This window comes from Puma concolor, chromosome A2 (assembly GCF_028749965.1).
Source record: "Puma concolor isolate L17-30 chromosome A2, mPumCon1.1.hap2, whole genome shotgun sequence".
In the NCBI taxonomy this organism is placed as follows: Eukaryota; Metazoa; Chordata; class Mammalia; order Carnivora; family Felidae; genus Puma; species Puma concolor.
The window spans coordinates 13,466,925-13,490,581 of NC_141668.1; the positions used below are offsets into that span (position 1 = coordinate 13,466,925).

Sequence of the window (23,657 nt, forward strand, 5' to 3'; positions counted from 1 at the left end):
AGGGAAGGAGTAGGGAGCTTACATGGCCAGAGAACCTAAACCACAGGACATTTTACATGAAGAGATGAATCAGCAACCTAGAAATGAGTAGTCATTCCATTTTGCAGTTGGGGAATATTTTTCCTAGCTTTTCGTGTTCAGAAATACAAATATCACACATACATGTATTATTTTTACATTTAATTTTTAACTTTTATTGTGAAAGGTATCATATTTTGAGAACAGTATGTACATGTATATCTATAACCATATATATATATATACACACACACACATATGTATACATGTATACATATATGTTTAAAAAGAAGTGAATTTTTTTTTCTTTTTTTTTTATTTATATATGAAATTTATTGTCAAATTGGTTTCCATACAACACCCAGTGCTCATCCCAAAAGGTGCCCTCCTCAATACCCATCACCCACCCTCTCCTCCCTCCCACCCCCCATCAACCCTTAGTTTGTTCTCTGTTCTCAACAGTCTCTTATGCTTTGGCTCTCTCCCACTCTAACCTCTTTTGTTTTTTTTTTCCTTCCCCTCCCCCATGGGTTCCTGTAAGGTTTCTCAGGATCCACATAAGAGTGAAACCATATGGTATCTGTCTTTCTCTGTATGGCTTATTTCACTTAGCATCACACTCTCCAGTTCCATCCACGTTGCTACAAAAGGCCATATTTCATTTTTTCTCATTGCCACGTAGTATTCCATTGTGTATATAAACCACAATTTCTTTATCCATTCATCAGTTGATGGACATTTAGGCTCTTTCCATAATTTGGCTATTGTTGAGAGTGCTGCTATGAACATTGGGGTACAAGTGCCCCTATGCATCAGTACTCCTGTGTCCCTTGGATAAATTCCTAGCAGTGCTATTGCTGGGTCATAGGGTAGGTCTATTTTTAATTTTCTTAGGAACCTCCACACTGCTTTCCAGAGCGGCTGCACCAATTTGCATTCCCACCAACAGTGCAAGAGGGTTCCCGTTTCTCCACATCCTCTCCAGCATCTATAGTCTCCTGATTTGTTCATTTTGGCCACTCTGACTGGCGTGAGGTGATACCTGAGTGTGGTTTTGATTTGTATTTCCCTGATAAGGAGCGATGCTGAACATCTTTTCATGTGCCTGTTGGCCATCCGGATGTCTTCTTTAGAGAAGTGTCTATTCATGTTTTCTGCCCATTTCTTCACTGGGTTATTTGCTTTTCGGGTGTGGAGTTTGGTGAGCTCAAAAAGAAGTGAATTTTTAATAACAAACAACCATGTTAAAAACCATGGCCATAACTTAAAAGGCTTTTGTTGTACACAGAATATTTGATGATGGTTATGATGCAGATCAAAGAGGAGTATGTTTTTTCAGAGCATTATAAAATCCATAATAATTAAGACAAGACTAATTCCTGAATAGTTGACACCAGTGCTTTGCTCCGTCCCGAAGGGCTTCTATGACTTTGTCATTTCGGAGGGTGAAGATGAAGGGATTGAGGAAAGGAGTAACTACTGAAACCATCAAGGACACCACCCTATTGTAATCAGCTGCTTGAGTTTGCTTGGGTTTCACATAGAGGAACAAGCAACTGCCGTACCCAATCACGACACATGTGAAGTGAGAGGCACATGTAGAGAAGGCTTTCCTCCGGCCAGAGGCTGAGGGGATCTTGAGGATTGTGGAGATGATATAGCTGTACGAGATGATTGTAGGGATAAGAGAACCAAAAAGAACAAAAACAGCCATTAAGAACAGGATGAACTCTATAAAAAGGGTATTATTGCAGGACAGTTTGAGCAATTGCCCTCGGTCACAGAAAAAATTGTTCACCACATTTGATTTGCAGAAGGTAAGCTGAAATGTGGCATAAACTGGCCAGATTTGAAAAAGGAACCCAAACACCCATGACATAATGACCACCCAGATGCAGGTGCGGCTGTTCATAATGATGTCGTACCTCAGAGGGTTACAGACAGCCACATAACGGTCCACAGCCATCGCTCCCAGTAATGTAAACTCTGTGGTCCCCAAAGAAAGGTACAGGAAGAGCTGGGTGACACATGCAGCCAGAGATATTGTCTGCATCCCAGGGAGCAGCAGCCCCCAAAGCATCATGGGCACGATATTAGTAGTAACCAAGATCTCCAAGGCAGAGAGATGACCAAGGAAGAAATACATGGGGGACTGCAGACGTCTGTCCACACAGACAATCACAATGATGACCATGTTTCCCATTAATGTCACTGAGTAGAAGAAGAAGAAGATAGCAAAGAGAATATGATGGCAAGTGTTCACATACAGCATGTGAACAGGAAAATCTCCAGGGTTGGGGCAGCGGCCCTGATTCAGAGTCTAAATAAGGAACACAGTTTCTGACTACTGGTGGTGCCCCTGGGAGGGACAGATGACATCAGGCACAGTGCTCAAAAACAATACTGGCTCATTGGACTGGAGGGATGGAGGTTGCAGGAAAAATGGAGGAGGACTCTAATAGACTAGGATGGCCTGATACACGTAAATGGCCTCTGAGGAGTTGTAAAGCCTATGAGACACTTCTGTACAATGATACTGACACAATATAAAGGTATAAAATGTAAAGGTCAAGCCATTGGTGTGTGCCAGTGAAAGATTCAGGAGCAAGCCTAATGTCACAGAAGAAAGACAAATATTTGCCTACATTTGAAAAGAGCCATAGAGAACAAGTACGTGAGAGGGAGGAAAGAACAGGGATTGACCTCTTATCGTCAAGGAACCCCTACTCAACCCCATGGTCAGGCAGAAAATTTACAATCATATACAAATGCAAGGAGTCCTAGATCTCAGGGTTTTAATAATCTAACTATAGATTGAACACAGTCCCAGTCAATAGCCCAGCAAGCATTTTGTAGATATCTACAAACCGACTTCAAAATTTATATGGAAAGAGACTGACAAGAGAATAGCCAAAATAGTTATGAAAAAGAAGAGTCATTTTTCATATCATTTATTTATATCATATATTAATCAACCCACCTACATACATATAATCTTCTAATATGCATGCACACTGACGCACCAATTTGAATCCAGTGCCACATGGCTGATTCTAGCCTTCTCCTCTTGCTTCTCTGGAACATACCTATCCACATAAGAAACTGGCTCCCACCAGTTGTAATCTTCATTTGTTCACCTGTAGTATATGTGTACAGCAATTGCAAAATTGCTAAGTCATACCCCCAGTGGGAAACAACTTTACTAACAATAATATTATGATCGTGCTCAATTCATGAACCGTAAGATCATGACCTGAGATGAAGTTAGTGGCTTACCGACTGAACGACCCAGGGGCTCCCAGAGCTGAGTGTCCTTAAAAATATTACATATATTTTGTACATTTACACTTCAAAAATGTATATTATAAGATGTACTATAACTACAGAGGAATACACAAAAGTCTATATTCAATTAGAAAATAATAATGTGATCTCCAATGAAGGAAAAATCCGAATATAAGTTGGTGGACTATCAGTGTCTTAAAATTCCCTTGAAGAATTTTGTAGAATTCCCTTGCAGATGACAAACTATTTGATGATGAAAATGATCATTTCAGATTTGAATTAGTGCTATGAGACTGCTCAGGTCCATGATGATGAGTTCATGTTTCTACTTAGGAACCAGCTAACCCTTGAGGAGTTGAGAGCAGCGTTTCATGACATCTCGAAAGACCTCTATGAATTTTTCATTCCGTAGGGTGAAGATAAATGGGTTTAGAAAAGGGGTCACCACTAAAACCATCAGTGACGCTACCCTGTTGTACTCAGCTGCCTGCGTTTGCTTGGGTTTCACATAGAGGAACAAGCAGGTGCCATAGCCGATCACGACATAAGTGAAGTGGGATGCACAAGTAGAGAAGGCTTTCCTCCGGCCAGAGACTGAGGGAATCTTGATGATGGTGGAGATGATATACGTGTAGGAGATGATTGTAGGGATAAGAGAACCAAAAAGAATAAAAACAGCCATTAAGAATAGGATAAACTCTATGAAAAGGGTATTATTGCAGGATAGATTGAGCAATTGCCCTCGGTCACAGAAGAAATTGTTCACCACATTTGATTTGCAGAAGGTAAGCTGAAATGTGGCATAAATTGGCCAGATTTCAGAAAGGAACCCAAACACCCATGACATAATGACCACCCAGATGCAGGTGCGGCTGTTCATAATGATGTCGTACCTCAGAGGGTTACAGACAGCCACGTAACGGTCCACAGCCATCGCTCCCAGTAATGTAAACTCTGTGGTCCCCAAAGAAAGGTACAGGAAGAGCTGGGTGACACATGCAGCCAGAGATATTGTCTGCATCCCAGGGAGCAGCAGCCCCCAAAGCATCATGGGCACGATATTAGTAGTAACCAAGATCTCCAAGGCAGAGAGATGACCAAGGAAGAAATACATGGGGGACTGCAGACGTCTGTCCACACAGACAATCACAATGATGACCATGTTTCCCATTAATGTCACTGAGTAGAAGAAGAAGAAGATAGCAAAGAGAATATGATGTAGTTCTCGGGAGCCAGGGAAGCCAAGGAGATAAAATTCAGTGGCACTAGAGTGATTCCCCAACATTTAGTTCTGAGCTCTTGTTCCTTGTGGAATCTAAAGAGCAAAAGAGAGAAAACAAGTTTCTGACCACAGGAAGATTCAAGGCAATTCCAGTTTGAGGAAATATATCCTACCCCTAGACTTCACAACATAATGCTACTATTTTATACAAGGTTGATATTAAATGTTTTATGAAGGATATGTGTAACTTATGAAGGTAAACGTAAATGCCCAAGAAGATGAGCAGTAGCCACCAACACCACACCTGAGGCATGAAAACCCACTCACCCAGTATGTACCCGTCTCCCAGTTCACCAGCCATCCTGCCTCCAACCCTGCCCTGACCTGCCATTCTATTCACTTCCCTGGTCACAAAGTGCTCATTCATGCCACCAACACTTCATCTCCAGGGCCCAAAAGTGTCTTCTCTGCCTCTTGTATCCATGTCCTGCAAACTCCTGCTACATTTCAACAGTTCAAAGAATCCCAACCTTAGCCAATCACACAAAGACATGATTACTTCTTTTGTATCCTTTAACATAGGTTCCATTTGCATTATATTCATTCTAAGTTTCTACCTCAATTACACTAAGAACTCTGCAGTGTTGTTAGCAAGTGGGACCTATCTAGGACATTGTCATAAGAACTGTTTTGAGACAAAATATTGAGTCTTTTCCTGACTTCTGGAAGCTGGCTCCGTGGTGTGGATTATCAACTTCTCCCTCCTTATTCTCAGGATGAAAGGCATCCACCATTTCTCATATCCATGAATGTATATCCTCCAGGCAGGAAGGGCCTCTCCAGTTCCCTGTTAGTGACCTCTAACTCTGAGATCTTTTATTCCTCTGCTCTGTAGATGACAATGGGGAGGCGGGTGCCAGAAGGAAGTCCTGTCTGTACTGCAGTCTCCACCCTGGGACCAGAAGACAAGAAAACAGTGGCGATATAGAGGCAAAATCCTCCATATTCCCCCGGTCTCAAATGTCTAGTTCCAGACAGAGACAAAACCTTGAAATGGGCAGCCTATCGCTCTAACCGAACTGCAATGGTCTCAGTCCCATAGAGCAACTTGGAAAACTCAAAGAGTGCATATGTTTATCCAAGACCTTCTATTTTCTCTAGAGCCCTAGGGTAAGAAAATGTTAGAAGACATCAATATATATCATACTGAGTTCTTCAGGAGGTCTGGACTTCTTCCCTCACCACATGCAGGTCTTTGCTCAAATATCTCCTCTCCACAGCACTTTCCCAACATCCCCTTCAAAACACTACATGCACAATTTCACTCTCTAACCTTGTGAGGCTGCATTTTTATTCTATTGGCTCTCATCAGTAGCTCAAACCATATTATGTGTTTAATTGTTTATTAGTTTATCATCCTCAAAATCCCACATTAGAATTAAATAACTTGAAGCAAGTTCTTTAGCTTTCTTGTATTATCACCTGTGACAAGAACAGAGTCTGACAAAGTATGTGTTCTATAAATATTTTTAAGTGACTTTATCAATTAACAGGCTAAAGAACAAACCAACGAATAAACAAAGAGTACCCAACCTTTCTACCTTTCCCTCCCTTCACTTTTCTCTAAAGCATTGACCAGCCAACCTGTAATCTCTCTTCCCAGAGATCCCCACAAGAAGGCAAGCAGATAAAAGGAAGAGATGAAGAGATATGAGAGAAGAGGAACTGAGGTGATGGCAGAGAGTGTGCTCATCACCAGCACTGGGCACCGTGAAGCTGCTCTCTGCTATGGAGGGATGATTTGATGGAGGGCCATCTAACCTGAAGCTACCTTAATCCACTCTTCAGGCTCTAGGTGTCCTTATTGTACCTGGCAGCCAAACCTAGACCCTCCCCCTGCTAATGCTCTGGTAACTCTCTCCTTCACCAAGGGGCATACCTGGAAGACACTCACCTGTAGGGAACGGACTGGACTGGAAAGTTCTATTGCACTTCAGACATCATGCAGGCTCCCACAGCTAGTAAAGAGCCATGCTTAGGAGACAAGGGCAGCTCCTGCTGTCTCCACTCATGGTGAAGAACACTGTCCACACCCAGGAGCTCAGGAAAAAGTCCAGAAGTAGTGCTGAGAGGAATCTAGCTATCTCCCTCCGCCTCATTCTCTCTGCCTTCTAACTATCCATCCTTAGGGATGGATAGTTATACATTGAGGAATAATTTGCACAGGTTCAGCAACACACTAGGGATGTAGTCAAGGAAAAGCTGAAGAAACTTTCACTCTTCCCTCCTGAGGATAATCAAGTTGTAGATCCTGGTAAAGTTCTCTGCATTAGGAAAACTTAAACACTCCTACTCAGGAATTTCTCAACTTTCAGGCTGCCATCCTCCCAGACCCTTAGTTATCACCACTACCAAGCTGTGAACACTCAGCCCCCTCATCTGCTCTCTGCTTCTCCCTGACTCCATTTAGCCCTACAGAGCCTGCCCTGCCCCCAAGACAGACTCAGACTTAGGGGCCACTAAATCTTCTTCTTCTTCATCTCTATGGAGGGATGATTTGATGGAGGGCCATCTAACCTGAAGCTACCTTAATCCACTCTTCAGGCTCTAGGTGTCCTTATTGTACCTGGCAGCCAAACCTAGACCCTCCCCCTGCTAATGCTCTGGTAACATTAGGTTTCAGGAAGCACAGCTTTCCCGATGATCTCTGCACACTCTAAACCACATACCCTCTGTCCACAGTTATGGGAACCTGGCAAGACAAATAGAGAGGACCTGCCACCTACTCCAATGTCACCTTCTGATAATGCCACAGCCCATTCCAGTCCCTCCAACATGCACCCAACTCTGGGTGTTCAGCCATACATTTCCCTTCTAGATCTTCAAATGCTCTCAGGTCACCTCCCTGTGCTGCTTGAACTGAGGGGTCAAACTTGAAGAAACACATTCAGAATTAACAACAACAACAACAACAACAACAAAATACTGCATAAAAGAGAGAATGGCTGGGATGCTGAGTTTAAAAGCAAAATCACACTTAAAACATTTACTTTTAACGTGAAAACAACTGCCATCTTTCATGAAATTAGCACAGGTATTATTTAAAAATCAAATGGAAGGATATAAGGTAAAGCATAAATATCTCTCTCCCCATCTGCTTGATTCTCCTGATCCATCTCCTAGAGCTAAATATTATAAATTATTATTATTATAATTTTCCAGCATATTCATACAGAAGTTTTCTGTGTGTTTACAAGAGTGTATATATATATATATATATATATATATATATATATATATATATATATTTGTTTTTAATAAATTATATTTAAATAAATATACTTTCCTGCTTCCTTTTTCTTGATGTGTGTGTGTGTGTGTGTGTGTGTGTGTGTGTGTGCGTGTGTGTGCACGCATATGCATGTTTGGGTGTATATTAAACTCCCCATATTGTTGATGATATGTGGGGCTCTTGGATGGCTCATTCGGTTGACCGACCGACTCTTGATTCGGCTCAGGTCATGTACCCCGTGTCGTGGGATTTAGCCCTGCATTGGGCTCAGAGCTGACCATGGAGCCTCCTTAAAGTTCTCTTTCTCTCTCCCTCTGCCCCATTCTCCTGCTTACATGCTCTCTCACTCTCTCTCTCTCTCTCTCTGAAATAAAATAATATGTCAATCACATTTTAAGTTACTGCTCATGTAATACTCACTTATGAAATACTGATCATTGTATAATGAATGTGCTGATGAACATTGCATTTTCTCCAATTTTTCATGTCTGTATTGCTGCTGCACTAAATATTCTCATGTCTGAGAAACTTAATAGAAGACCATGGGGGAGGGGAAGGGGAAAAAAAAGTTACAGAGAGAATGGGAGGCAAACCATGAGAGACTCTTGGATACTGAGAACAAACTGAGGGTTAATGAGGGCTGGGGAAGAGGGGAAAGTGGGTGATGGGCATTGAGGAGGGCACTTTTTGGGATGAGCACTGGGTGTTCTATGGAAACCAATTTGTCAATAAATTATATTAAAAAATATTTTCATGTCTGAAAAGTTGTACAAATACAACTTTTTAATTGCATTAATTTATGAGCTGTTATCAAATCACTCTCAAAAAGTTGCATTAATTTATAATGTCTTCTTTTTAAGTTTTTATTTAAATTCCTGTTAGTTAACATACATTGTAATATTAGTTTCAGGTGTACAATGTAGTGATTCAACACTTCCATACCATACCTGTTGGTCATCACAAGTACCCTCCTAAATCCCCATCAGCTATGTCACCCACCCACCCCCACCTCCCCTCTGGTAACCATCAGAACATTCTCTGTAGTTAAGAGTCGGTTTCTTGGTTTGCCTTTCTGTCTCCTTTATTTTCCTTATTGCTCATTTGTTTCTTATTTTTAAAGTCTACTCACTTATTTTGAGCCAGGAAGGGGCAGAGAGAGAGAGAGAGGCAAAGAGAGAATCCCAAGCAGGCTCCATGATGTCAGCACAGAGCCCAATACAGGGCTTGATCTCATGACTTGTGAGATCATGACCTGAGCTGAAATCAAGAGTTGGAGACTTAACTGACTGAGCCACCCAAGCGCCATTTCTTTATTTTGTTTCTTAAATGAGATTGTATCAGGCCTCTCCTGAGAGTCTGTGGTCAGGGCATTTCTATTTCGGTGTAGTATTTCCCATGCAGATCCTAGAATGATACTAACATAACAGGAGTCACTGATCATACTGTGAAGTAAAGACCCAAGCTTGAGGGCCTCATCCCCATGGCAAGTGTGCTGATAGCTGCCCACAACACCTTGGTCCCAGCATCTGCCTGTTAGCCTCTGAGTGGCTGTGTTGGGGCTTGTTATGACTCTTGGACAAAAGTGAAGGAAGGTTGCTGTCAAATGAGGAAATCTGAGGAGAATGGACTCTGTCTCAGAACCTTTACTGAAGAACCAGCTTTCTCTTTTTTCTTTTTCTTTTAATCATCATTTTATTTTATTTTATTTTATTTTATTATTTTTAATATAATTTAGTGTCAAATTGGTTTCCATACAACACCCAGTGCTCATCCCAACAGGTGCCTTCCTCAATGCCCATCACCCACTTTCCCCTCCCTCCCCACCCCTCATCAACCCTTAGTTTGTTCTCAGTCCTTAAGAGTCTCCTATGGTTTGCCTCCCTCCCTCTCTGTAACTTTCCCCCCCTCCCCCTCCCCCATGGTCTTCTGTTAAGTTTCTCAGGATCCACTTATGAGTGAACACATATGGTATCTGTCTTTCTCTGCCTGACTTATTTCACGTAGCATAATACCCTCCAGTTGCACCCACGTTGCTGCAAATGGCCAGATTTCATTCTTTCTCATTGCCAAGTAGTATTGGCCAAAATGAACAAATCAGGAGACTATAGATGCTGGCGAGGATGTGGAGAAACGGGAACCCTCTTGCACAGCTGGTGGGAAGGCAAACTGGTGCAGCCGCTCTGGAAAACAGTGTGGAGGTTCCTCAAAAACTTAAAAATAAAACTGCCCTATGACCCAGTAATAGCACTGCTAGGGATCTACCCAAAGGATACAGGAGTGCTGATGCACAGGGGCACCGGTACCCCAATGTTTATAGCAGCACTTTCAACAATAGTCAAATTATGGAAAGAGCCTAAATGTCCATCAGCTGATGAATGGATAAAGAAGATGTGGTTTATATATACAAAAGAACCAGCTTTCTTAATCTAAGGCATGGTTGATTTCCTCGAGATATCTTTCTAGTATTTGCAACTATACATTGGAAGAGCAGAAATGGAGAAGTAGGAAGTCATATAAAAAAAACTACTCTGGAAAAAGTAGTTTCTTATAAACTTAAATATATATCTCTGTATGATTCAGCAATTCTATCTGTAGGTAGTTCCCTAAAATAAATCAAAATGTATGTCTTCACAAATACCTCTGTTATAATGTTCACAGTGCCTTCATTCATTATAACTAATTGTGACAGAAAATAAATATCCATCAACAGAGAATGACATATTGTTATGAGGAACTGTTATTCGGCAACAAAAAGTAAAAACCTGCTGATAGACACCAAATGGATGAATTCAAGTAAATTACAATGAATGAAAAGGTCAGACACCAAAAAAATGCATACTGTATAGTGTCATATACTCTAGAATAGATACAAAATAATCTGTAGTTAAAGAAACCCCAACAATGATTGCCTCAGTGCTGAAGAGAAATTGGGAAAGATTAGATGAGTAGTCTGAGGCTTGACAGCCATCATTTTTAAATTGTTGGATTATATTGATTAGCTTTTTATTCAGCATTTTGGCCTGTTAATGAGAGATATTGGCCTATAGTTTTCTTTTATGTAAGGTCCTTGTCATGGTTTGCATGGTGGCAATTTTGGTTATCATAAAATGAGTTGGAAAATATGCTCTCCTGCCCCCTTTATTTTATGGGGGAAAATGTATTATTTCCTCCTAACATGTGTGGAAAAATCCACCAGTGAGGACATCTAGGCCAGGAGTTCTCTTTGTGAGAAAGTATTTATAGGTGAAACGTCTTTCGTAGCTATAGGACTACTCAAAACTTCAACTTCAGTTTGAGTTTTTCAGGTGAATTGCTTAATTCATCTAAGTTGTCAAGTTTATTGACATAAAGCTGTTCATGATACCCATTTTTACACTTTTAAGGATTATTTTACTATTGTGATACCTCTTATTTCCATTTCTGGAATATGGAATATAATATAAACCAGATATCTGGCTTATATTTCATGTTCTCAAGTCATTCTCCCTATGTGTGTCTCTTCACACAGGGTGTCCTACTTGTAAGGACAACAGTCATTAAGATTAGGCACCCACCCTACTCCACTATGACTTCATCTTCTATAATTATATCTGCAAAGACCCATTCCCAATCAAATTATAGCAGCACTTTCACATTCCAATGTACTGGGAGGGTAGAACTTCAACATAAGAATGTTGACAGACATATTTCCCTCCGTAACGGAAGTCTTGTTTTCTTCCAATTTGGGGCAATTATGAATATAGTAAACATTCAGGTTCAAAATTACGTGTAGACATAAGCTTTCAATTCATTTGTGCATATACTAAGGAAGATAATTGCTGGTTTGTATGGTAAGAGTATAATTTAGCTTTGCAAGAATTTGCCCAATTGTCTTTCAAAGTGACTGTACCATTCTGCATTCCCACCAGCAATGAATGAGAGTTCTGGTAGCTCCACATCCTCTCCAACGTTCGGTATTTTGGAATTTTAGTCATTCTACTGGGTGCGGGGTGGTATTTCATTACTTTTTTAATTTGCAATTTCCTGATGACATAGGATGTTGATCATTTTTTATGTATTTATTTATCACCTGCATATGTTCTTTAGTGAAGGGTCTGTTCAGATCTTTTGTCCATTTTTTAATTGAGTTGTGTGTTCTTATTGTTGACTTTTAGGAGTTCTTTGTATATTTTGGATACATGAGCAATTTTTCATACGTGCTTTGCAAGTATGTTCTCCCAAACGGTGGCTTGTCTTTTCATTCTCTTAACAGTCTTTCCCAGAGCAGAAGTTCATGTTTTCAATTTTTGTTTCCTAAATCATGCTTTTGGTGTTGTATCTAAAACATGGTCATCAAACACAAGGTCACCTAGTTTCCTCCTCTGTTAGGTTGTGATGTTTTGTAGCTTTGCATTTGACATTTAGGTGTCTGCTGCAGGTTGAGTTTATTTTTGTGAAAGGTGTAAGGTCTGTGTCCAGAATTATTTTTCATAAAGATGTCCAGTTGTTCCGGCAACTTTTGTTGAAAAGACTATCCCTTCTTCATGGAACTGCCTTTGTTTTTTGTTACAGGTCAGTTGGTGATATCTGTGTGTGTCTATTTCTGGGCTTTCTGTTCTCTTCCTCTGATACATTTCTCTATTATTTCACCAATAACATACTGTCTTGATCATTACAGCTTTATAATAAGTCTTGAGGTTGAGTAGAGACAATACCTTCAACTGTTCTTCAGGATTGTGTTGGCTATTCTGGGCCTTTCCCCTTTCCATATAAACATTAGTATCACTTTGTCATTATCTACATGATACCTACTGGGATTTAGCTGAGATTTAATTGAATCTCTAGATCAAGTTGACAAAGATTGATATCTTCATAACACTTCTTTCCTGTGCATGCATATGGGGTATTTCTGCGCTTATATAGATCCTTTTATTTCGTTCATCAGAGTTTGAAAGATTCCGTAGTTTTCCTCATGTAGATCTTGCATGAATTTTGTTAGTTTTGTACCTATTTTTTGGTGCTAATTTCAAAAGCACTGTGTTTTTAATTTCAAAACCTAGTTTTTCATTGCTAGTATATAAGTTCACAAGTGCACAGGAAAGCTATTTACTTTGTATACCAAACTTATATCCTGTGACCTTGCTATAATCATTTTTAAATAACACTATCTATACCACTTCACTGATAGTGCAGGTATCTTATAACAGAATATCCTCAGTTCCTCATACATATTCCTAAACATTGCTGTTATACACTTCACTTATTCATAAGCTATAATCATCCAACACGCTGCTGTGTCATTCTGAAAACTGTTGTCTCTGAGATCGGGTAAGCACAAGAAAAATTAAAGTTTTTATTTTATTCCTTCTCTAAAGTTCCTCCTTTCTTTCTATAGGATAAATTTACGAACTATATTATTTTCCTTCTCCTTAAACAACTGTTTTAACATGGCTTGCAAAGCAGGTGTACTCATGACAAATTCCTTCAAATTCTGTCCAAGAAAGCCTTTGTCTCTTCACTTTTAGTTCTTTTATTTCTTCACTGCCATTGAGTCAAGGGGACTGGGTGAGGCTGGACTGCCCATAGATCAGTTGCAGGGAACTGCAGGCAAGGTATCCCCAGTGGCTGACATGCAGGTGTTTTTATCTGGCCAAAGTGACAATGAAGTATGATGCTGGAATAAAAACATCAAAAAAAGCCTACCACTTACGAGTTCTCTTACAGGGATGGTAGAAAGGCTGCCCCATCAAAACGTGGAAGCACACCAAGTAAGAAGGCCTACAGAGCTCAAAGCACAAGGAATAGTTTATTGTGAGGCTCATGATATCGGTAAGAGTATAAAAGCAGAAAAAAAAATTAGTATACATACTCAGTAGAATTTTTAAACAAGGCAATTATTAACATAAGGAAGAACAACCTGACAAGTCAAGAAATACCTTTATATTGTTTATAAATATATCCCAATAGAAACACTTGAAGACAGTCACCTCTGACGAGTGTGAAGAGAACCATGGATCAGAAGGGAAACGGCAATAGTCTGATGATTCACTATGAACATCATTTAGAATTATTGGATATTTTTTCTTTTTTATTGTGGTAAAAAATATATAACACAATTTTGCCATTTTTAACCATCTTAAGTGTACAATTCAGTAGCATTAAGCCCATTCACATTGTTGTGCGACCATCACCACCCTCCATCTCCTGAACGCTTTACCATCCTAAGCTGACTCTTGCCCGCCATTAATTAGTAACTCCCATTTCCCCCTTCCCCAACCCCTGCTGCTCACTATTCTACTTTCTGTCTCTAGGAACTGGACTATTCTAGGTACCTCACATAAACGGAAACATACAACATTTTCCCTTTTATATTCACTTTCTTTCATTTAGCAATATTTTCAAGGGTCATCTATATGACAGCATGTATCAGAATTTCGTTGTTTTTTAAGTCCGAATAAAATTCCATTGTACGCATATACCACCTTTTGTTTACACATTCATCTGTTTCCTCATCTGTGGAGAGGCTTTTGGGTCACTTCCACTTTTTGACAATTGTAAGGAATGCTGCTATGATTGTGAAAAAAGCTTCTGTTTCCTCTTGCTTTGGAGTCTTAAGAATTCTTAATACCAAGTTATATGAATGTTTTGGTATAAAAGCAAATGTTCACATACAGCATGTGAACAGGAAAATCTCCAGGGTTGGGGCAGCGGCCCTGATTCAGAGTCTAAATAAGGAACACAGTTTCTGACTACTGGTGGTGCCCCTGGGAGGGACAGATGACATCAGGCACAGTGCTCAAAAACAATACTGGCTCATTGGACTGGAGGGATGGAGGTTGCAGGAAAAATGGAGGAGGACTCTAATAGACTAGGATGGCCTGATACACGTAAATGGCCTCTGAGGAGTTGTAAAGCCTATGAGACACTTCTGTACAATGATACTGACACAATATAAAGGTATAAAATGTAAAGGTCAAGCCATTGGTGTGTGCCAGTGAAAGATTCAGGAGCAAGCCTAATGTCACAGAAGAAAGACAAATATTTGCCTACATTTGAAAAGAGCCATAGAGAACAAGTACGTGAGAGGGAGGAAAGAACAGGGATTGACCTCTTATCGTCAAGGAACCCCTACTCAACCCCATGGTCAGGCAGAAAATTTACAATCATATACAAATGCAAGGAGTCCTAGATCTCAGGGTTTTAATAATCTAACTATAGATTGAACACAGTCCCAGTCAATAGCCCAGCAAGCATTTTGTAGATATCTACAAACCGACTTCAAAATTTATATGGAAAGAGACTGACAAGAGAATAGCCAAAATAGTTATGAAAAAGAAGAGTCATTTTTCATATCATTTATTTATATCATATATTAATCAACCCACCTACATACATATAATCTTCTAATATGCATGCACACTGACGCACCAATTTGAATCCAGTGCCACATGGCTGATTCTAGCCTTCTCCTCTTGCTTCTCTGGAACATACCTATCCACATAAGAAACTGGCTCCCACCAGTTGTAATCTTCATTTGTTCACCTGTAGTATATGTGTACAGCAATTGCAAAATTGCTAAGTCATACCCCCAGTGGGAAACAACTTTACTAACAATAATATTATGATCGTGCTCAATTCATGAACCGTAAGATCATGACCTGAGATGAAGTTAGTGGCTTACTGACTGAACGACCCAGGGGCTCCCAGAGCTGAGTGTCCTTAAAAATATTACATATATTTTGTACATTTACACTTCAAAAATGTATATTATAAGATGTACTATAACTACAGAGGAATACACAAAAGTCTATATTCAATTAGAAAATAATAATGTGATCTCCAATGAAGGAAAAATCCGAATATAAGTTGGTGGACTATCAGTGTCTTAAAATTCCCTTGAAGAATTTTGTAGAATTCCCTTGCAGATGACAAACTATTTGATGATGAAATTGATCATTTCAGATTTGAATTAGTGCTATGAGACTGCTCAGGTCCATGATGATGAGTTCATGTTTCTACTTAGGAACCAGCTAACCCTTGAGGAGTTGAGAGCAGCGTTTCATGACATCTCGAAAGACCTCTATGAATTTTTCATTCCGTAGGGTGAAGATAAATGGGTTTAGAAAAGGGGTCACCACTAAAACCATCAGTGACGCTACCCTGTTGTACTCAGCTGCCTGCGTTTGCTTGGGTTTCACATAGAGGAACAAGCAGGTGCCATAGCCGATCACGACATAAGTGAAGTGGGATGCACAAGTAGAGAAGGCTTTCCTCCGGCCAGAGACTGAGGGAATCTTGATGATGGTGGAGATGATATACGTGTAGGAGATGATTGTAGGGATAAGAGAACCAAAAAGAATAAAAACAGCCATTAAGAATAGGATAAACTCTATGAAAAGGGTATTATTGCAGGATAGATTGAGCAATTGCCCTCGGTCACAGAAGAAATTGTTCACCACATTTGATTTGCAGAAGGTAAGCTGAAATGTGGCATAAATTGGCCAGATTTCAGAAAGGAACCCAAACACCCATGACATAATGACCACCCAGATGCAGGTGCGGCTGTTCATAATGATGTCGTACCTCAGAGGGTTACAGACAGCCACGTAACGGTCCACAGCCATCGCTCCCAGTAATGTAAACTCTGTGGTCCCCAAAGAAAGGTACAGGAAGAGCTGGGTGACACATGCAGCCAGAGATATTGTCTGCATCCCAGGGAGCAGCAGCCCCCAAAGCATCATGGGCACGATATTAGTAGTAACCAAGATCTCCAAGGCAGAGAGATGACCAAGGAAGAAATACATGGGGGACTGCAGACGTCTGTCCACACAGACAATCACAATGATGACCATGTTTCCCATTAATGTCACTGAGTAGAAGAAGAAGAAGATAGCAAAGAGAATATGATGTAGTTCTCGGGAGCCAGGGAAGCCAAGGAGATAAAATTCAGTGGCACTAGAGTGATTCCCCAACATTTAGTTCTGAGCTCTTGTTCCTTGTGGAATCTAAAGAGCAAAAGAGAGAAAACAAGTTTCTGACCACAGGAAGATTCAAGGCAATTCCAGTTTGAGGAAATATATCCTACCCCTAGACTTCACAACATAATGCTACTATTTTATACAAGGTTGATATTAAATGTTTTATGAAGGATATGTGTAACTTATGAAGGTAAACGTAAATGCCCAAGAAGATGAGCAGTAGCCACCAACACCACACCTGAGGCATGAAAACCCACTCACCCAGTATGTACCCGTCTCCCAGTTCACCAGCCATCCTGCCTCCAACCCTGCCCTGACCTGCCATTCTATTCACTTCCCTGGTCACAAAGTGCTCATTCATGCCACCAACACTTCATCTCCAGGGCCCAAAAGTGTCTTCTCTGCCTCTTGTATCCATGTCCTGCAAACTCCTGCTACATTTCAACAGTTCAAAGAATCCCAACCTTAGCCAATCACACAAAGACATGATTACTTCTTTTGTTTGTATCCTTTAACATAGGTTCCATTTGCATTATATTCATTCTAAGTTTCTACCTCAATTACACTAAGAACTCTGCAGTGTTGTTAGCAAGTGGGACCTATCTAGGACATTGTCATAAGAACTGTTTTGAGGGGCGCCTGGGTGGCGCAGTCGGTTAAGCGTCCGACTTCAGCCAGGTCACGATCTCGCGGTCCGTGGGTTCGAGCCCCGCGTCGGGCTCTGGGCTGATGGCTTGGAGCCTGGAGCCTGTTTCCGATTCTGTGTCTCCCTCTCTCTCTGCCCCTCCCCTGTTCATGCTCTGTCTCTCTCTGTCCCAAAAATAAATAAACGTTGAAAAAAAAAAAAAAATTTAAAAAAAAAAAAAAAAAATAAGAACTGTTTTGAGACAAAATATTGAGTCTTTTCCTGACTTCTGGAAGCTGGCTCCGTGGTGTGGATTATCAACTTCTCCCTCCTTATTCTCAGGATGAAAGGCATCCACCATTTCTCATATCCATGAATGTATATCCTCCAGGCAGGAAGGGCCTCTCCAGTTCCCTGTTAGTGACCTCTAACTCTGAGATCTTTTATTCCTCTGCTCTGTAGATGACAATGGGGAGGCGGGTGCCAGAAGGAAGTCCTGTCTGTACTGCAGTCTCCACCCTGGGACCAGAAGACAAGAAAACAGTGGCGATATAGAGGCAAAATCCTCCATATTCCCCCGGTCTCAAATGTCTAGTTCCAGACAGAGACAAAACCTCGAAATGGGCAGCCTATCGCTCTAACCGAACTGCAATGGTCTCAGTCCCATAGAGCAACTTGGAAAACTCAAAGAGTGCATATGTTTATCCAAGACCTTCTATTTTCTCTAGAGCCCTAGGGTAAGAAAATGTTAGAAGACATCAATATATATCATACTGAGTTCTTCAGGAGGTCTGGACTTCTTCCCTCACCACATGCAGGTCTTTGCTCAAATATCTCCTCTCCACAGCACTTTCCCAACATCCCCTTCAAAACACTACATGCACAATTTCACTCTCTAACCTTGTGAGGCTGCATTTTTATTCTATTGGCTCTCATCAGTAGCTCAAACCATATTATGTGTTTAATTGTTTATTAGTTTATCATCCTCAAAATCCCACATTAGAATTAAGTAACTTGAAGCAAGTTCTTTAGCTTTCTTGTATTATCACCTGTGACAAGAACAGAGTCTGACAAAGTATGTGTTCTATAAATATTTTTAAGTGACTTTATCAATTAACAGGCTAAAGAACAAACCAACGAATAAACAAAGAGTACCCAACCTTTCTACCTTTCCCTCCCTTCACTTTTCTCTAAAGCATTGACCAGCCAACCTGTAATCTCTCTTCCCAGAGATCCCCACAAGAAGGCAAGCAGATAAAAGGAAGAGATGAAGAGATATGAGAGAAGAGGAACTGAGGTGATGGCAGAGAGTGTGCTCATCACCAGCACTGGGCACCGTGAAGCTGCTCTCTGCTATGGAGGGATGATTTGATGGAGGGCCATCTAACCTGAAGCTACCTTAATCCACTCTTCAGGCTCTAGGTGTCCTTATTGTACCTGGCAGCCAAACCTAGACCCTCCCCCTGCTAATGCTCTGGTAACTCTCTCCTTCACCAAGGGGCATACCTGGAAGACACTCACCTGTAGGGAACGGACTGGACTGGAAAGTTCTATTGCACTTCAGACATCATGCAGGCTCCCACAGCTAGTAAAGAGCCATGCTTAGGAGACAAGGGCAGCTCCTGCTGTCTCCACTCATGGTGAAGAACACTGTCCACACCCAGGAGCTCAGGAAAAAGTCCAGAAGTAGTGCTGAGAGGAATCTAGCTATCTCCCTCCCCCTCATTCTCTCTGCCTTCTAACTATCCATCCTTAGGGATGGATAGTTATACATTGAGGAATAATTTGCACAGGTTCAGCAACACACTAGGGATGTAGTCAAGGAAAAGCTGAAGAAACTTTCACTCTTCCCTCCTGAGGATAATCAAGTTGTAGATCCTGGTAAAGTTCTCTGCATTAGGAAAACTTAAACACTCCTACTCAGGAATTTCTCAACTTTCAGGCTGCCATCCTCCCAGACCCTTAGTTATCACCACTACCAAGCTGTGAACACTCAGCCCCCTCATCTGCTCTCTGCTTCTCCCTGACTCCATTTAGCCCTACAGAGCCTGCCCTGCCCCCAAGACAGACTCAGACTTAGGGGCCACTAAATCTTCTTCTTCTTCATCTCCAAGGTTTCAGGAAGCACAGCTTTCCCGATGATTTCTGCACACTCTAAACCACATACCCTCTGTCCACAGTTATGGGAACCTGGCAAGACAAATAGAGAGGACCTGCCACCTACTCCAATGTCACCTTCTGATAATGCCACAGCCCATTCCAGTCCCTCCAACATGCACCCAACTCTGGGTGTTCAGCCATACATTTCCCTTCTAGATCTTCAAATGCTCTCAGGTCACCTCCCTGTGCTGCTTGAACTGAGGGGTCAAACTTGAAGAAACACATTCAGAATTAACAACAACAACAACAACAACAAAATACTGCATAAAAGAGAGAATGGCTGGGATGCTGAGTTTAAAAGCAAAATCACACTTAAAACATTTACTTTTAACGTGAAAACAACTGCCATCTTTCATGAAATTAGCACAGGTATTATTTAAAAATCAAATGGAAGGATATAAGGTAAAGCATAAATATCTCTCTCCCCATCTGCTTGATTCTCCTGATCCATCTCCTAGAGCTAAATATTATAAATTATTATTATTATAATTTTCCAGCATATTCATACAGAAGTTTTCTGTGTGTTTACAAGAGTGTATATATATATATATATATATATATATATATATATATATATATATATTTGTTTTTAATAAATTATATTTAAATAAATATACTTTCCTGCTTCCTTTTTCTTGATGTGTGTGTGTGTGTGTGTGTGTGTGTGTGTGTGTGCGTGTGTGTGCACGCATATGCATGTTTGGGTGTATATTAAACTCCCCATATTGTTGATGATATGTGGGGCTCTTGGATGGCTCATTCGGTTGACCGACCGACTCTTGATTCGGCTCAGGTCATGTACCCCGTGTCGTGGGATTTAGCCCTGCATTGGGCTCAGAGCTGACCATGGAGCCTCCTTAAAGTTCTCTTTCTCTCTCCCTCTGCCCCATTCTCCTGCTTACATGCTCTCTCACTCTCTCTCTCTCTCTCTCTGAAATAAAATAATATGTCAATCACATTTTAAGTTACTGCTCATGTAATACTCACTTATGAAATACTGATCATTGTATAATGAATGTGCTGATGAACATTGCATTTTCTCCAATTTTTCATGTCTGTATTGCTGCTGCACTAAATATTCTCATGTCTGAGAAACTTAATAGAAGACCATGGGGGAGGGGAAGGGGAAAAAAAAGTTACAGAGAGAATGGGAGGCAAACCATGAGAGACTCTTGGATACTGAGAACAAACTGAGGGTTAATGAGGGCTGGGGAAGAGGGGAAAGTGGGTGATGGGCATTGAGGAGGGCACTTTTTGGGATGAGCACTGGGTGTTCTATGGAAACCAATTTGTCAATAAATTATATTAAAAAATATTTTCATGTCTGAAAAGTTGTACAAATACAACTTTTTAATTGCATTAATTTATGAGCTGTTATCAAATCACTCTCAAAAAGTTGCATTAATTTATAATGTCTTCTTTTTAAGTTTTTATTTAAATTCCTGTTAGTTAACATACATTGTAATATTAGTTTCAGGTGTACAATGTAGTGATTCAACACTTCCATACCATACCTGTTGGTCATCACAAGTACCCTCCTAAATCCCCATCAGCTATGTCACCCACCCACCCCCACCTCCCCTCTGGTAACCATCAGAACATTCTCTGTAGTTAAGAGTCGGTTTCTTGGTTTGCCTTTCTGTCTCCTTTATTTTCCTTATTGCTCATTTGTTTCTTATTTTTAAAGTCTACTCACTTATTTTGAGCCAGGAAGGGGCAGAGAGAGAGAGAGAGGCAAAGAGAGAATCCCAAGCAGGCTCCATGATGTCAGCACAGAGCCCAATACAGGGCTTGATCTCATGACTTGTGAGATCATGACCTGAGCTGAAATCAAGAGTTGGAGACTTAACTGACTGAGCCACCCAAGCGCCATTTCTTTATTTTGTTTCTTAAATGAGATTGTATCAGGCCTCTCCTGAGAGTCTGTGGTCAGGGCATTTCTATTTCGGTGTAGTATTTCCCATGCAGATCCTAGAATGATACTAACATAACAGGAGTCACTGATCATACTGTGAAGTAAAGACCCAAGCTTGAGGGCCTCATCCCCATGGCAAGTGTGCTGATAGCTGCCCACAACACCTTGGTCCCAGCATCTGCCTGTTAGCCTCTGAGTGGCTGTGTTGGGGCTTGTTATGACTCTTGGACAAAAGTGAAGGAAGGTTGCTGTCAAATGAGGAAATCTGAGGAGAATGGACTCTGTCTCAGAACCTTTACTGAAGAACCAGCTTTCTCTTTTTTCTTTTTCTTTTAATCATCATTTTATTTTATTTTATTTTATTTTATTTTATTTTATTTTATTATTTTTAATATAATTTAGTGTCAAATTGGTTTCCATACAACACCCAGTGCTCATCCCAACAGGTGCCTTCCTCAATGCCCATCACCCACTTTCCCCTCCCTCCCCACCCCTCATCAACCCTTAGTTTGTTCTCAGTCCTTAAGAGTCTCCTATGGTTTGCCTCCCTCCCTCTCTGTAACTTTCCCCCCCTCCCCCTCCCCCATGGTCTTCTGTTAAGTTTCTCAGGATCCACTTATGAGTGAACACATATGGTATCTGTCTTTCTCTGCCTGACTTATTTCACGTAGCATAATACCCTCCAGTTGCACCCACGTTGCTGCAAATGGCCAGATTTCATTCTTTCTCATTGCCAAGTAGTATTGGCCAAAATGAACAAATCAGGAGACTATAGATGCTGGCGAGGATGTGGAGAAACGGGAACCCTCTTGCACAGCTGGTGGGAAGGCAAACTGGTGCAGCCGCTCTGGAAAACAGTGTGGAGGTTCCTCAAAAACTTAAAAATAAAACTGCCCTATGACCCAGTAATAGCACTGCTAGGGATCTACCCAAAGGATACAGGAGTGCTGATGCACAGGGGCACCGGTACCCCAATGTTTATAGCAGCACTTTCAACAATAGTCAAATTATGGAAAGAGCCTAAATGTCCATCAGCTGATGAATGGATAAAGAAGATGTGGTTTATATATACAAAAGAACCAGCTTTCTTAATCTAAGGCATGGTTGATTTCCTCGAGATATCTTTCTAGTATTTGCAACTATACATTGGAAGAGCAGAAATGGAGAAGTAGGAAGTCATATAAAAAAAACTACTCTGGAAAAAGTAGTTTCTTATAAACTTAAATATATATCTCCGTATGATTCAGCAATTCTATCTGTAGGTAGTTCCCTAAAATAAATCAAAATGTATGTCTTCACAAATACCTCTGTTATAATGTTCACAGTGCCTTCATTCATTATAACTAATTGTGACAGAAAATAAATATCCATCAACAGAGAATGACATATTGTTATGAGGAACTGTTATTCGGCAACAAAAAGTAAAAACCTGCTGATAGACACCAAATGGATGAATTCAAGTAAATTACAATGAAGGAAAAGGTCAGACACCAAAAAAATGCATACTGTATAGTGTCATATACTCTAGAATAGATACAAAATAATCTGTAGTTAAAGAAACCCCAACAATGATTGCCTCAGTGCTGAAGAGAAATTGGGAAAGATTAGATGAGTAGTCTGAGGCTTGACAGCCATCATTTTTAAATTGTTGGATTATATTGATTAGCTTTTTATTCAGCATTTTGGCCTGTTAATGAGAGATATTGGCCTATAGTTTTCTTTTATGTAAGGTCCTTGTCATGGTTTGCATGGTGGCAATTTTGGTTATCATAAAATGAGTTGGAAAATATGCTCTCCTGCCCCCTTTATTTTATGGGGGAAAATGTATTATTTCCTCCTAACATGTGTGGAAAAATCCACCAGTGAGGACATCTAGGCCAGGAGTTCTCTTTGTGAGAAAGTATTTATAGGTGAAACGTCTTTCGTAGCTATAGGACTACTCAAAACTTCAACTTCAGTTTGAGTTTTTCAGGTGAATTGCTTAATTCATCTAAGTTGTCAAGTTTATTGACATAAAGCTGTTCATGATACCCATTTTTACACTTTTAAGGATTATTTTACTATTGTGATACCTCTTATTTCCATTTCTGGAATATGGAATATAATATAAACCAGATATCTGGCTTATATTTCATGTTCTCAAGTCATTCTCCCTATGTGTGTCTCTTCACACAGGGTGTCCT

General features: G+C 40.5%; 4 protein-coding genes across 4 annotated transcripts in view; all 4 read right to left on the bottom strand.

The window, feature by feature from the left end:
• LOC112866450 (trypsin-4-like) overlaps positions 1–23,657 on the bottom strand; it is a 92,283-nt gene that overhangs the window by 2,570 nt on the left and 66,056 nt on the right. The window lies entirely within an intron of this gene.
• Positions 1,391–2,290, bottom strand: LOC147583006 (olfactory receptor 9A4). Its single transcript, XM_086680855.1, has one exon. The coding sequence runs from the start codon at positions 2,288–2,290 to the stop codon at positions 1,391–1,393; it is 900 nt and encodes a 299-aa protein (XP_086536981.1).
• Positions 3,644–4,614, bottom strand: LOC147583007 (olfactory receptor 9A4-like). Its single transcript, XM_086688355.1, has one exon. The coding sequence runs from the start codon at positions 4,586–4,588 to the stop codon at positions 3,644–3,646; it is 945 nt and encodes a 314-aa protein (XP_086544481.1). The 5' UTR covers positions 4,589–4,614.
• Positions 15,827–16,797, bottom strand: LOC147583008 (olfactory receptor 9A4-like). Its single transcript, XM_086683326.1, has one exon. It carries the CDS (start codon positions 16,769–16,771, stop codon positions 15,827–15,829), a length of 945 nt encoding a protein of 314 aa, XP_086539452.1. The 5' UTR covers positions 16,772–16,797.